Consider the following 16,348-nt stretch of genomic DNA (forward strand, 5'->3'; position numbering starts at 1 on the left):
TGTAAAGTCGTGTGCAATGGCTGCTGCCTTGTGTCCTCCCTCCCTCCCTCCCTCCCTGTCTCCCTCCCTCCCTCCCGCTGTTCTTGAATGTTCATTTATTTCCTAGGTTTTCCTCCCTAAAACGCAGAGTATATTATGATGCCTATCATGAAAAGAGTATAAACAGGTTGACAAAGTCGAACAAAACAAGATGGGTTTGTAAAACTCGTAATCCAGAGTCCCCCAAATTTCAGTCCCAGTTGTTTTGCTTCTCACGGCTGAAGAGTTTGTACCACTTAGAAATATTTACTTTTATTTTACGTGTATGGCTTGCTTTTGTTGGCGTGTTTAATGTGGTCGCTATGTGCATGTAGTACCAGTTGAGGCCACCAGAGGGCTTCTGATCCTCTCCCTACCCCCACCCCCCCCAGCCCCGCCCTCCAAACTGGAGTTCCAGATGTTGTCAAACACCATGTGAATGCTGGGGACTGGACCTGGGTCCTAGGCAAGAGCAACAGGTGCTCTTAACCCTGAGCCATCTCTCCACCTTCCCATCACTTTTAACTATGTTAAGTAAAATCAATCTTTTGTTTCAAATACTGGAGATCAAGAGGGGCGGTGGCTTATTCAAAGGACTCTCTTTTAAAACCAGTCCCACGCAGCCCGTGTCTCAAAGAAGAAGCCGAAGAGGGCCTTTCGGATCCAGCTTGATGCCTGGCCTCAGCAAGTCCAGGAGAACCAACGAAATGTCAGCGCTGCTCTGTACTCTGGGGACATAGGTGCCACCAAGACAAAGGGCTCTTGTGAGGCTTATACTTTAAAGAAAAAGGATGAGATTGGAGCTGGGGACAGAGTTGAAAGGCGTTGTGTGCAGATGGTATTTAAGGCAGAGAAAGACCTACTGGGGGAAAGAGTGGAGCCTTGGAGAACCGAAACAATTACAGGTTGGGAGGGCAAAGGGGATCCAGTGCCAGTGAGAGAAAAGTGTTCAGTGAGGCCCTTCTGGAGAGCGACAACTGTCAGCCATCGGCCTCAGGTTCTCTGGAACTGGCCAAGGGAAGTGTCTCCTAAGTGCTCTCTCCTCACCCTAAGTCAGCCATAGGTGATTGGGGCATAAAAGGCTAGAAAGACCCCATGCCTTTACCTTCATTTGAGGGGTCTCTGCAGGGCCATATCAGGTTCAGGGCTTCCCGCTCCCCAGGCTGAGGCCTCTGCCAGGACTAGGTCAGCATTTCACCATTTCTGCCCAATCTTGCTGGTTTCACAAGGCTACTCTCATAAACCTAGTCTGTGATTCCAGGGAATCCTACCTAAAACAAGAGTGGTTGGCACATAGCAGATGCTCAATAAACCATTTCTGAACTCTCTCTCTCTCTCTCTCTCTCTCTCTCCTCTCTCTCTCTCCTCCTCCCTCCCTCCTCCCTCCCTCCCCTCCCCTCCCTCTCTTCAGAGTCCTTTGAGACCATCATACAAACAGCAGATATCCAATAAGGTGGTAAGTGCTGGAGAGAGGGGAACTAGTGCTGGATGCACACAGCACAGCTGGGGATGGGGTGGGGTGGGGGGAATTCCCCCCAGCTCACTCCCTGCCGCAGCTAACCGGTGGAAGCGGCCCTGCAGGGCTGAAGTGTCCCCCCACCTCCTTGGACTAATGCAGACAGTAGCAGGAGGGGCAGTCACTGATCTATCTGCTCTGCAGAAGGGTTACTTTTTTAAACGTTAAAATGGCGGAATTCTTTCGACACCACCGCCCGCCCCCGCTTTATAGCCAAAATTTAAAAAAAAAAAAAAAAAATCTGTTTTCTGCTGAAAGTATTGAAAAATCAATTACGGTGGAAAGTTTGCCAAATGGCCTATGGATAGCCCAAACTCGCCGTCTACACCCTCTCATTAATGGAAACTCTTGATTGCATCTCTCTGCAAGGCCGAGGATCTGCCCTCCCCGCGGCTCTGGATGCGGACAGTTCCAGTGGGCTCGCTCGCCCGCAGCCCGCAGCCAGCAGCCCCCACCTGCAGCGCCACGGCCCTGGATCTACAGAGCCACGCACCCAACCCATAGCCGGTGCCGCAGGAGCTGGAAAAGGGCCTGGGGCGGTGCCTGCAGGACCCCAGCACTCGCCGTGCGGGCCAGGACCGGGGTGTGGCGTCCTGGGAGCACCCAGCCCGAGATCACTGCCCCGTGCTTACCTGCAAGGTTGGCGGTTGCCGCCCGCACCGAGCGACCGTGGGAGCCTGGTGCGGCGCGCGCCTGCGCACACAGGGGGCGGGCCTGTACCCTGCAGAGGGGGCTCAGAGCTCCTTAGCTGGCGGGTCTGCATGGCCATGGCCCTAGGTTGCAGCTTTTGCTTTCCGTCGGAGCCTTGGGGGTGCAGGCGTAATTGCCTCTCCCCTGTGAGACCCGCTAGCTGCGCTGGAGAAGTGGGTGGAGGTTTTTATAGCATCCTGGGAACCACAGAGCCAGGAGAAGCAGTTAGCCTGTTGGATTCCTTCCAGGCGGTCTTATCCAGCAAGGCTGCAACCTTGCCTAAGTCGGGCTCCACATTTGGAGGGGACTTCAGGAGTTTCAGGGAACTCATAGAATGGGTGAAGAGCACGCACAACCATAGTAGGGACGCCTTGAGCTTGCTTGGCATCGAGGACCCCAGCCATACCAGCCTTTGGATGATCCACTGCCACTGGTTGACCATGTCCCTGGGAACATCACTGTACCTCCTGCGCTTCCACTGAACATTGGAAGACTATCATGCTGCATTCTAGAGTTCGAGAATGGTTCCTTTTGTGTTGATTTGAGCAAATCATTGCTCTTCTGCCTTCCATTTTTTTTTTAATCGATCTGTCTCTACCAGACCGCTATTTTTACTGGTTCTTATTCTGACACCACGCCTGTATCATAGGAGACTTGAGTAACTCAGGAGTTAAAGAGACCCCACACTCTAGGAAGAAACCCACTAGTTTTTAGTATCCGCAGTACTAGCAGAGTGGGTACTCGTGTCTGACTGACTAACCCATGTGAAAGAGGTCAACTCTTCAGTCGCCCCAGTTCCTTCTTATACACTCATTTTTAATTTTACTCCTTTATTTCGCAGAAAAGAAAACAGGTTTATTTGGCTTATGTAGTAGCTAGCCATCAGCCAAATCTTTAGATTTAGTCCAGATGAAAAAGATAGTTATTTAAATGGTATATTCTCCCAAGTGCTGTGATCAACAGTTTAAATTTATATAGATCTTAACTACTCTTTACACGTGTTCTGCCTTGCCTCCAGTTATAATCACATTTTGTATTTTTAGGAACAAGATTAGTCAGAAAAGGATGGGGATAACCATAACCACAGAAGCCTCTTCACACACACACACACACACACACACACACACACACACACACACACACACACACACACACAAATCAGTTTTCTTATCTCTATCCAGACTCTACTTATTTAGACATCCCAAAATGGTTAAGTACTAAAGTGGTAAACCCATTTGAACACATGGTTTCTCAATTACAAATCTTTTTTAGTGATTCAAACAGATGCATGGAATTTGAGCAGGAGGGACCCAGGAACAGCTCATGTAGACACCAGTTGCTACTTTTTGCTCATTTGCATACTCACTGGTCTTAATACTGGCTTAATACCTCACCCAGCATCCTCAGGGGTGGACACACCTTTCTAGGCTGCTGTGATGTCGGCAGCTCTGCTGCTTTGCTCGCCTTACCCTGGGAGCCTCCCAGCCTGCTTTTAGGAATAAGCACAATGTTTTCTTCATATTCCCCCCTCTTCCCAAGAACGGGCCCAGATGGTGTTGCCATACAGAAGCATGGAGGGAACTGTTTGGAAGCAGTCCATACTTCCTGTTTCTATCAGAATTGAAGTCAATGATTTAGTAGTTCAAGGATCTCAGAATAATAGCAAGCAGGGTTTTGCTCTTCGAGCATGAAAACATTTCTGCTTCTATAGACACATCAGACTGTGCAAACTGGGAATATTAACAGAAACCCAAAAGGGCTACATAAAGCTGGAAAGATAAGTCAGTAGTTAGGAGCACTGACTGCTCTTCCAGAGATCCTGAGTTCAAATCCCAGCAACCACATGGTGGCTTACAACCATCTATAATGGAATCTGGTTCTGGTGTGTCTGAAGTGTATTCATTTACATAAATATATACACTTATATACAGTGTACTCATATAAATAAATCACCAGAGGGCTTGGAGAGGTGGCTCAGTGGTTTAGAGCTCTTGCTGATCTGGCAGATCACCAAACATGGTCTTTGGGGACCATGAAATAGGCCTATGACCACCTTATTAGATTATATGGAGGGCTAAGAAAACACACAAGCCATTTGGGGTGCAGCTCAGAAATCATTTGTTACTTGGATGCTCAGTCAGTGCTTAGTGGAGACAAGTCATTCATGAAGATCAAATCCCTAGGCTTATACCCATATGCACCGGATCTCTAGGCTTGTCGCATCCTTTACAAAGTACTGATGTGTATATGATGTGAGTGCCATTGGCTCATGAAGGAAGGTCAGAGTAAGACTTTGGGGAGTCAGTTCTTTTCTTCTACCAGGGATCAAACTGATGCCAAGCTTGTAAAGCAAAAGCTTTTTCACCTGTTCCAACATCTCAATGGACCTACCCTCTTGGCAGTCAGTGAAGGCAGAAAGGTAATGTCATTCACTTGTAGAACTAAATCTACTACTGGTCTAAAGAGACATAACACCATTGTCATGGGAACATCCCCTTTTAACCATCAGACCTGTTCAGATCTGTTCAGTAGGGAGAATAGCATCCGCACTGAGATATAAGAACAATTTGAGAGTATCAGGGCACAAAGACATATTCACATAGTCCTGGTGACTCAGGAGGCTGAGGCAGGAATGACTGAGCCGTTCTGGTATTGTTAGATTACCTTCAGACTACTTTGCATACACGAGTGTTCTGCCCACAAGTTATGTCTGTGTTATGTATGACTGGACCTCCTGGGATTGGAATTGAAGTTGTTGAACCACCATATAGGTGCTGGGACTTGAACCCGAGCCCTTTGGAACAGAAGCTCATGCTCTCAACTACTAAGCCATCCTGCTGAGACTGGCCTGTTTGGAAATTTAGCTTTCACTTGATTTCTTGGGAGGTCAGATAGTTTAGTTTAATTTGGGTTGGTAACAGGGCTGTACCAGAGATAACTCTAGTTTGGTTTACTGTGTTTACATTCTAAGTTTTGTGTGCACATGCTCATGTGCCCAAAAGACAGCTTGCAGTTCTCTTTAGATGATGAGTCTCAAGGATCTAACTCAGGTTAGTGGCAAGGTGCTTTTACCTGTTGAGCCATCTTGTCAGTCACCTCAGGAAGAGAAGCTCAAGATTTTGCCTCACCAGCCTGTCCTTAGACTGCGGATGCTGCAGCAGTTTTTGAACCCACCCACGGGCAATGAAAGCCTGGGATCTGAGATGTCTTAGTAGTAGTGCAGAGTAACTTAACAGAGGGGGAAGTATGGGGCAGCCATGACTCAGTATGATTAGGTCCTTTAAAAATGTACCAAAAGTTCCAGATGTTCTAGACAGGTAATCCAGCAGAGCAGAATCAAGCATTCCAATACAGGACAAGGTGACAATGGAATCCAGCCCTGCAACCTAAGCCCCACTGCTGAAAAGTTCCCTTGTTAGTTGGTCCCCTTGTTTGGTCAGAAGCACTCAGAGCTCACTTGCCTTTCCAATGGCTGGCAAGGCAAGCATGTGGCACAAAACAAGAAAAAGCTCTCTTCTTTGAACACTTTTATGTAATTTTTGATTTCAATTTTGCCCAGGAATGATTACAGTGAAAGTATCAGTAAGATATTCCATCCACTGAGGTGAAGGATGGACTAAGACTTTCTCCTTCCCATGTCCATCTTGTTTGCACAGGCTAGCAATAAGCATGAACATGTGACCTGCCACCTAGCTGGCTAAATAGTCCAAAAGGGACAGTACAATTACATAAAGACTTAGTTTGGGAACTTTAGAGATCTTTCTTTTATACTCATTGATCTAACTGGTTAGCTCCAACTTCCTGAGCTAAACATTGAACCAACTTAAGCCTTAAGGGTCCCAACACTCAACTATCGTGAGTTAGCTTGGTCTTCATGCCTTAAAGTCATGGTACTACAGCAGTCACCAGGGGTAAACTGGGAGGGGAAGAAATATGTACCTGAGGGTACTCCAACTCATCATCAGAGTACCAAGGTCAGGAGATGGCTTGGAGGCTAAAAACTTGCTAATTCTGGTCACTTGAGTTGAAATTCCCAGGACACACATGGCAGGACTTGTGAAAGCAGTATGACACCCATATATACACACCAGATTGTCCAGGGTTACACAGCAGTTTCCTGAAAACCTGGGTATCATTCCATTTCCTAGAGTTTTTTTTTGTTTTTTGTTGTTTTTTTTTTTTTTTTTTCAGTGGCAGGCCCTGAACCTAGGGCCTGGTATGTGTTTTGTCAACATTGCAGCTGCTAACACTACTGGCCCAGGAGTGACTCTACTGTACTGCCAATATAGATGCACACCACCACCCTCAGCTCAGGGGCAGGACCAATGCAACCTCCAGTGAATGAAGCCTGCAGCAACCGTCTGTGTGATGGCAGTTGTGTGTTCTGGAGCAATGGGCATTAACCCATAGCCTCACACACGCCACGGAAGTGCTTCAGCACTTAGTACACCTCAGGCCTCAAGCTTATTTTGGTAACCTGTTAGGGAATTCAGAACTGAGTGTAATCACAACTACCACGAAACAAGTAACTTGTATCAAAATATAAAGCTAAAATTACCTTTTGTGCTTCATCTACTTTAGAAACCAAGTGCTCTGATTTGTTGAGCGTTGGCTTCAGAGGCAGAAGAATGAAGGAACAGAATGGGGCCCTTGATTTTTCACTGTTGTTCTTCTCATAAAGGTCAAAGTGAAAGGGACTTCCTTTTCTGGCCAGTAGGATCTAGCTACTGCCCAGATCAGTTCCTCAGACCAGATAAATGACTCTGCTGTCTACATGGTGCCATCTAACTTCAGCATGAATAACTCCACTCTGTTCTGTTGGGCCTAGTGCAGGGCAGTCCAAACCAACACCCTTCGCAAAATTTCACCAGAACCTCTTGAGAGCTTTTTAAAGCCATGAAAGACTCCATTCCACTCAGGATTTCTGGCTCAGTGTTTCCAGGGTTGGGACCCGAGAAGCTGTATTTTTCATCAATTTCCCAGGTAGTGGTTTAAGTGGAAAAACAGGGGTTGGGGATTTAGCTCAGTGGTAGAGTGCTTGCCTAGCAATTGCAAGGCCCTGGGTTCGGTCCCCAGCTCCGAAAAAAAAAAGATTTAAGTGGAAAAACAACTGTCTAAGATTTACCTATTTATAGCAAATACAAGACACAGATTCTAACTAGCAAAACCAGAATTGGGAAACTACCTAATATTTGTCTATTTGTAACCAATTTGGAACAATCGATTTAAGAGACCCTCTTTTGGGACAATCTTACCCGCCCATGTGGACGGACCCTGGTCTCAAAAATAGCCTGGTGTTGGATCAGTCTTTTGCCACCCACCACATATGGCAGGACTTAAGACTTGGTTTAAGTACAATTATGTACTACATCAGCATTATTAAATGCAAGGTTACCTTCAAAACTGGAAGTGCACAAGTATACATTGTTAAAGCTAGATGCTTAAGCGGGACAGTGGTCATCCCACTATTAAATGTTTTCAATACACTGTAAAAGTAACAGCAATAGTCAAATGTTATGACATATGTCTGTAATTTCAGAGTGAAGGCTGAGGGAATAATACTTTAGTGAATTGAAGGCCACCTAGGATAGAACAACTGTCTCTAAGCACGTATTAATGCACAAAGGCCATTCGTGAGTAAACAGAATCTCTGCTTTGTCTACTTTTAACTGGCTAGAATAACTGAGGGTCAGCTCTGAAGCAGTTACTGTTTAATGACTGAGGCAAGGGCACCGACGGTGCCTGCCTTTCAGAACACTAGTAGATACTATCTTAGAGTCAGGGTACAGCCCACTTCTTCATGCTCACACAAACAACTCTCCAGAGCCTTCTGGCCCTGAGCAAGAGGCAGCTCTCCTTTCAGATCACTGGAGCTCCTCAGTAGCTCACCTTCTCCCAAAAGACAAAACCCTAATAGCTCCCTTCTGCAGATAAGCTGTCAAGAAGTGCCTCCAAAGTAACTGGGTACTATGTCCTGCTTGTCAAAGCTGATTTTGCTGCATTTCCTTTTATTTTGGAACTGAAATAGCTTTCTGGTCAAACTAGTGTCAATCACTTAACTAAAACTTTCAATTTTGAGAAATGCATTCACTCAACAGAATATTATAGAACAGACCACTGAGTAAATCAAGTCACACATTACTCATGGTATGAACAAACTGTTACAAACAAGACAGATGTGGTGTGGTAGCTGATGCCTAGAATTCCAGGACTCAGTCTGAAGTGGTACGGGACTGCTGAGTTGGAGGCAGACCCTGAATGCACAGTGCCTATCCTAAAAGGAACAAGTCAGGTGTGATACAATACTTGTCAATAATACTGCCTAGAGATCAAGTCCAAAGTCATCCTTAGCTACAATTAGAGATGATAAATATATACAAATACCAGAGTAAGATATAAATAGATACTGTAATTAGTGGCTACTACAGTAATTAGACTCAATAAATTACTTTATACTCTAAGAAGTCTTCCTCCCTTGACAAGTTTCTTGCTATCACTGGCTGGCCTCACATTCAGAGCAACCCTGCCTTAGCTTCCTATGCTAAGATTAAGAGTGTACTACACTACAATTAGCCCCTATTAGTCTGTATGCGAGGGAGAGCTGCACACCATTGAGAACTGAATTCAAGGCTGTACACATGCTAAGACCACATGCTCATCCATACATGAAGTCCTAGATTATTTTTATAACACAAAAATCAAACTCCACACTTGGTTTTACCACCACGTATCCTGAAATTAGATCAACCACAGGCAAAGCTGCTGAGAACAAGGTTAAGCAGTGGGAATACAATGGTACTGACGGATAAACTCGCAAAGCTTATTTAAGAGTGCCCTATGTCCAGGATTAAGGACATTAGGTTAAGGATTTCCAAGGTATTTAAAACTTCCTAAGTTGATAAACTGGGTTGAAAAATGTCAACTACAGATAGAAATGGACACGAGTAAACACATGAAAATAAAGTAAATCATTAGTACCAAGACAAACCATCTACTTTAAGCCCCCAAACCCTGCTTTCCAGACCTAAAACAAGAGAATAAATACATCAATGGTAGCCAATGGTAACTCCACTTCAAAAAAACACCTGGCAAGTATTTAGTGCCAAGGGACACAATAAATGTAGAACAAGTCTTTCCCTTGGTAAGCATTTTATTGAGATAAAGCATAAAGTAGGTTAACAAAGTAGAAAAAAAAGAATATGCAAGATGAAAGCTAACACAGGAGGAGTGGGGACAAAGGCTGAGTAGGTAGGACTCAAGCTGGCCACCAAGGCACTGTGGCATACATATCAAGAAACACTGTCACGTCCAACAGGACTCCAGATGTTCCCCACTTCTCTTGTGCTCTTATCAGTTGGTGCTGTTGATACTCCACTCAGGGCTCCAACCAATGTGTGCAGGATGGGATTCTTAGATTCTGCGCATTAGTTGGTAGGGAACTGAATTCACTCACCAGTAAGGAACTAAGTCAGTCAATTCTGCTAAGGCCAATGCTTTAAATGCAGTTTTTTTTTTTTTAAGTGCATTTAATAATCGGGTCGGTATGAAAACCTAGATTAATCAAATGACCTTTGTCCCCACTAGAAAAATTGTTATGGGTATTGGCATTTATCTATTCATCATATACTTATTAGGGCAGCTAAAAAAGTCTAATGCCTCTGTCATGTACTACCACAGAAGGCAAGCCCAGCTCAAAGTTGCATGCAGTCAGAAAGTCAAATTTTACTATTAGCCTTTCCCCCTTTAAAAGGCTGTGGCTCAGAAAGCTTTTATATAGTTTTCCCTGAAAACAAAGAGAACTTTGGTCAAATCCAATTCTTAAAGAGCCATCACATTTGTTTTTAAGTAGGTAAAATAGTAAACTATAACCAGACACAATTTTCTTTAAATTCTGAAATTTACACTGGAAAAATAAATCTATTTCTTATAAACATCTAAACAAAGCATCAAAGAAAAGACGACTAAAGCAGCAGCTGTATCTGACACTTTATTCCTAAAGTCAGTCTCTAAGATTTTGAGCAGGATAAATGTCTTGAAAACATTCCCCTTTCCCTGTTTTTCCAAGTATTCCCACTTACTGACACCTACCTAGGCCCTTGAATCTTTTTCCACTCAGCCCGACTTTATTGCATGTCCTGATTATTTAACCCTACAAACTCTACATTATAATCTCTAATCCAACTTTTGCTAGATTATACAACAGCTGAGGAAGGAATTAAACCTCACCCGATCCATCTACACCTTTACTAAAGAATGAGGTTAAGCACTTAGATGAAATGACTTTACACACGTCTGAATAATGGAAAGGTTGTTAAGTAACAATTGATCGCAGTCTCAACTGACTGAGCTTTTGGATGTATAGAAACTGCAAATCTAGTTATTCCTACACATTCGCACTATTTATTTTAACTTGGGTTTCCACAGCATTCCTAATGCTTAAAAGTATGAAGCATTTTAGTTTAACCATGTCACTGTTTTTTAAACTAACCACAAAAGCCCCACCAATACAAAGGGGACTGATTGAATTTTAACCAGCAAATCTTATCAATAGTCTGCTAAGCACCTGTTAAACAGATTCATCTTTCAGCAGAAAATGCAGTGTATATGCTTTTCAACTTTGAATAAAAATAACTAAATCTCTAATTAAAGAAAGGCTACTTCTGTTTTTCAAACATTAAAGACCACCAAATCATACATTAACACTAATTATGCTGACCACTTCCAGAGCACAGGATAACAAGATCCCAAGTACTAGGACCTACTTCTTGAAGAGTTCAAATTGTAATCCTTTAGTTTCTTTTATTTATCATGTGGCACTAACTACAAAGTCCCTTTTACTTTTAACTCAACTTATAAAAGGGGTAGAGAAAAGACTTTGGTAGATTTGATTAACAGCACAAAATAAGGTTAGCCAAACTGAATAATTTATTGCTGGTCTGAGGCTTGCCTTGTTTTACACTTCTGTAGAATTTACACTGTCTCCACCAATGGCAGGTATCAACACTTAAAGGGCCTTAGGAGTGACCTATTCAATAAGGCAATCATCTTGGTAGCAAACTTTTATTTAAATCTTACATAACTCAAGCTTTATAAAAAGCCAACATAATTGAAAATTTGGGTTCTCCCTCTAAAGCCTGCAGTATCCAAAAGCTTGAACAGTTAATTTAAAAATAAGCAAAACAAAACAACAGAACCCTGCAGCAGATCCCGCTGCAATACTTTAAAAAAAATCTAAGTGAGCTTAATCTTTACAAAAGTTATTTTAGCTCAAAGGCTACAAAATCAAAATTATCTTAATTCTACAAAGAAGGGAGAGGGCTTCATACCACCATTTTAGAACCTCATCTTTTCTCATTAAATTTGGCCACAAATCAAATTCCTGTGTTCCCTTTTCAGGAAATCCTCTTGAAGAAGAGGCCGAGTACGAACTCGGAAGAGTGACTGCCTAAGCAAGTAGGAAAGAGTTCCGTCATAGTGTGCAAAGAACGTAGAGTTCAGGGCTAATCTCTGGAACTTGATCTGGACCTGGAACGAGATCTAGAACGGGACCTTGAAGCTCTTTTTGGCGGAGGGGACATGGACCGAGCCTTTGAGGGTGGAGCAGGCAGAGGCGAATGGGATCGAGACTGGCTCCGGGATCTGGATTTTGACTTTATATCTCCTTTTCCATTTTCTTTGGGGGACCGAGAACGTGACCTACTTCGTGACTTCCCATACTTATCCTTAGATCTGCTTCTTGAATGTGAATGGGAACCCCGATCAGACTTGGGCTTAGATTTGCTCTTTGATCTGGATTTCCTGCCCTTTGAGCGGGATCGGGATCGACCTTTGCTCCGAGACCTAGATCTGTACAAGAAAAACCAGATTTCTTTCAGTATTTTATCAGAAAACACTTGTACTCCATCAAGTGGTAAAATTAAGAGACCCAATACCACATTATTTACCGAGAGCGACTTTTTGAGATACTTCGAGATCTACTGCGGCTGCTTCTGCGACTCCTACTCCGAGATCTTCTTCTAGACCGTGATCTACACACAAGAGACAGTAACATTTTAATCTTTCCAAGAACCTGTTTGAACAACTTAGCTATGGCTGGAATATCTGCTTACTATAACTAAAAAACACTGTAAACACAATTAGGCAACAACTGAAAAATCACAAGCCTCCCCGAGCCCATTACCTGGATCTACTTCCAGAGTAAGAGCGCCTATGGCTTGTTCGTGGCTTATCTTCAATAAGCCGTATATTCCTGCCATTTATTTCTGTGCCATCCAGTTTATCCAAAGCACGCTTCATGTCAGAGTAGGATCTAAATTCAATTACACCCTCATTTGTTCGTTCTTTGTGAGCATCTGCATAAGTCACCTCTCCTGCTTGCCGCATGAAATCCTAAAACAGTTAAGACTGGTGAGCCTCAGAAGTCAGAAGCAAAACCATGCAGCCTCAACTCTCAGGGAAGCCACTGCCCTGTTTTCAACCTCAGGACGTACCTTTAAGTCTTGCCAACTGCAACGACTAGATAGATTTTCTACAATAAGCCTGTATTCTGTACGAACAGGTGGTCCATATTTGTCTCTGCCAGAAGTTCTCCGACTGCTGTATCCACCTCCACCACCTTTATCACACGGAGGGAGTAGTTAGATGTATTGCAATGACAGGGACACATGTTTTTGAAAGTTAGTACAAACATAGCAACGTTTATTACTGGAGTAGGACTTTGCTATTATACTGCTAAACCCTCGATACATTTGTGATTTGCCACAAATTAAATTAAGGGCAAGTCAAATAAGACTATATCCAACTAAACCTCTCCTACAATCTGTTAGAGAGTGACTGCTCCTTTATTCAATTTACCTCGCTAAGTTTTATTTTACAGAACATTGTAAAATATAAAACTTAACTGATTACATGCATTTCTACATTTTACAAAAATGTTTACTAGTTACACTAAGTACTTACATCACAGTGTGAGGTTTTTGGTGGTGGTTTGGCCACAAAACACGCAAGGTAACAGTCACCTAGTTCAGATTAACCAGTTTTGTCTAACCCTTGGAATCCTCACCATCACCCTGCGTCTAATGGCAAAAGGCTGCTGTCGTCATGGCTTCCGGTAAGGTCAGCCAAAGGGTCATAGGGCAAGGGTCACACAATGTATGGAAAAGCCAAGGCCAATCAGGAAAGGCAGTCATCTTAGCCTCAGTGGACACAGCCTCAGCCCCATTGGTCACTTTCAAATTGAAACATCAAGGACTTGTTAAAAAGTTTGAATTCAACATGCAACAATTTCAACATTAAACATTTCACATAACCAAAATCCCCCCAACCCCCTCCCAGTAACATGCCAACTAGTTCAGATACAGCATAAAGCTTATTTAGATTTACTTTGTGGTACTATGCCACATTACTTAGTTTAAAATGGCACTTTCTTTGCCCCCCCAAGTCTCCCATCTCTAAGACTTAGGCTTCAAGCTCCTCCCCTCTCCCCGCCCCCTGCCCCACCTCCACCCCAGCCTTCCTTAAAACTTCCTCCACGCTCGCTAAAAGCACTGACAGATAAGCAAGGGGGAATAGTACAAATACAGCCAACCCTCGCGTTCAATAATGGCAGAAACCACGTCAGTGCCAGAGGGCCAACTTAGGCCACTCCTCCCAAACTTAAGTCAACTGGCCATCCGACCCCATTCCCCGCGCTCCGGTGTCCCACGGCTACCCGGGCATGCGTGGAGGTAGAGGAGCCCAGGAACACCCAGGGCCGACAACCCCCGGCCTCCGCGCCTGCCCGGGCTGGGGAGGTCCCACCCTGCCCACCCCGGTGACTGCACCCGCCCCGTCCCCCCCAGGTACCCAGGACGCGGAGCGCGCGGGGGTAGGACTCACTGCGGCTTCCGTAGCTGTAGCCATCGCGGTCCCGGCGCGGGCCCCGGGCGTGCTCTACGATCACGCGCTCGCCGCACAGCTCCTTGCTGTTCAGCTCGTAAACGGCGTCGTCCGCATCACGGGAGTCCTCGAACTCCACGAAACCGTACCTGAGGAGGGGCGGAGCGCGAGCCGCGCACCGGCGGGCGTGTCGTTAGCCGGCGCCGCGCGCTCCCGCGACCTCCCCCGCGCGCGCTCGAGGCGCCGCCGCCATTTTAGAGGCCCTGCCACGCGGCGTCCCAGCCTTGGCCGACTCGGTCCTTGGGGGATCTCTCCGCCTCGGGGCGCGGCCTCCCAGACCCGACTCACCCATTTTTGAGGTCGATTTCGAGGAGGCGGCCGTAGCCGCTGAAAAAGCGCTGGATGTCCTTCTCGCGGACGTTGTAGCTCAGGCGTCCTATGTAGACGCGCGGCATGGCCGTGGTGGGTGTTCTCCCGGAGGCTAGCTGAGGTGCGGCGGGCCGCGGGGCAGGGGCTGCGGTGCGGGTGCGGGGACGGCGAAGGCCCGAACACGCGCCTCACACCGCAGCTGCGGCCGAGTCAGCCACACAATGGTGCGCGCGCGCGCGCTGGCCTACGCTATAAGTGTCCGGGGGCGGGGCGCGGCGCGTGACGTCGGCGCGCAGCACGTCCTCTCCCGCGCCGCGTTCCACTCCAGAGGGGCTGGGGCGGCTGCAGCGTGTGCTGGGCTAGGTGCAAGCCGAGCTCGCTTCCGTGATGTCCCCTGGTGCTCGGCACCCTCTTCCGAACACAGCCGAGACCGGGACCTTTGACTAGTACCCATTAATAAACTGTTCTTGTGCCCGGGCACGCGGAGAACAAAATCCTATTTCTCATTGGTTGTCCGGGCAGTCGGTCTAGACAATCTTGCTCTCTGATTGGTCTACTAAGAAAAAGAGGTTGCACTTTCCTTTCAGCGGGTAGCTCGTGCTGGTTTCGATGGGTATAGAGGACTCTTGGGAGTCGGACAGTTCCTTAGTTTCTCAGAGACCTGGGATCTGTCCCTGAGGTTTAGTGACCCGCAGGGGAGTGCTGTGGCGGATCTCGGTGGCGTCCCTCACTCTGCTCCGAGCTCTGACAGCTCTGAATCCCGCGCTCGCCGCGACTCTTCACAAAGGGACTATGGGTGGGCCCCATGCACCAACAGGCGGGCGCTGGAAGCTTGAATCAGACCTTGTGGTTCTCCAAAACCCCTGACCCCTACCCTTACTGTCCTTAACCTGGTTGACTCCGAAGGCAAACTATATATGAAACAGAAAACACACACATAGGAGTTTATGGAGGTGACATTTAACGCTGTAGAGGTAGATAAACAAAACACAGCCTCCCCATCTCCCTGAGTAAAGTTAATTGACTACGATAGGAGCATGCCTTTGGGAGTACTCAAGAAATTAAGGACGGCCAAGGTTTGGCTAGAGAGGTAAGAAACTGAAAGCAGACATAGTGTGATGGAAGCTGGGAGAAAAGACTGTAATCAAGCTAGTACGTGTTCTTCAGGAATTTGTTTTCTGCCCGGAATCTCCACAGCCCCAGGCTTTTCAACTAGGATGGGAAGAGGCGATTCTGTTATCTGGGCCAGACGGGCAATTACAGTAGCAACCCAGGAGATGAGTTAATAGTATTATCTGGAGGGAAGAGAACTAACTTCCTTAAGTTAGAACTAGAAAAAAATATAGGTACACAGCCTTAAAAAAATATTCATGGAACACAGAATGAATCCAATACTTAACTTTCCTTTTATCAAATTGTCAATTTCTTAAAACGTGTTAAAATTTGTGAGTGGTGAGAAGACCGAAGCAGGTAAAGAAAGGTGCTTGCTGCCAAGCCGGAGGACCCGAGTTCGATTCTACAACCCACAAGGTAGAAGGAGGAACAACAGCAACAACAAAAAAAACAATTTTGCTAGTTGAAATCTGACCTCCTCATGCTTGTTATGCCTTCAATAAACAAATAACTAGGGCTGAGAGATGGCTCAGCAGTTAAGAGCACTCACTGCTCTTCCAGAGGTCTTGAGTTCAATCCCAACAGCCACATGGTGGCTCACAACCATCTGTAATGGGATCGGATGCCCTCTTCTGGTGTGTCTGAAGACAGCTACAGTGGACTTATATAGAATAAATAAATAAATCTTTAAAAACATTTAAAAAAATAAACAACTAAATGTGACGGCACATTTTAAAATTAGTTATGACAGCAAACAGCACCCAC

The 16,348-nt window shown here is 45.5% G+C and overlaps 1 protein-coding gene across 1 annotated transcript; it reads right to left on the reverse strand.

Annotated features, from left to right (window-relative positions):
• Nucleotides 1–9,356: 9,356 nt before the first annotated feature.
• Nucleotides 9,357–14,707, reverse strand: Srsf6 (serine and arginine rich splicing factor 6). The gene is made up of 6 exons (XM_032904909.1): nucleotides 14,450–14,707; nucleotides 14,102–14,250; nucleotides 12,715–12,839; nucleotides 12,405–12,613; nucleotides 12,169–12,252; nucleotides 9,357–12,070 (listed from the first exon to the last, which is right to left on the reverse strand). The coding sequence occupies exons 1-6, from the start codon at nucleotides 14,554–14,556 to the stop codon at nucleotides 11,725–11,727; spliced, it is 1,020 nt and encodes a 339-aa protein (XP_032760800.1). The 5' UTR covers nucleotides 14,557–14,707; the 3' UTR covers nucleotides 9,357–11,724.
• Nucleotides 14,708–16,348: the final 1,641 nt, after the last annotated feature.

This window comes from Rattus rattus, chromosome 5 (assembly GCF_011064425.1).
Source record: "Rattus rattus isolate New Zealand chromosome 5, Rrattus_CSIRO_v1, whole genome shotgun sequence".
NCBI lineage: Eukaryota > Metazoa > Chordata > Mammalia > Rodentia > Muridae > Rattus > Rattus rattus.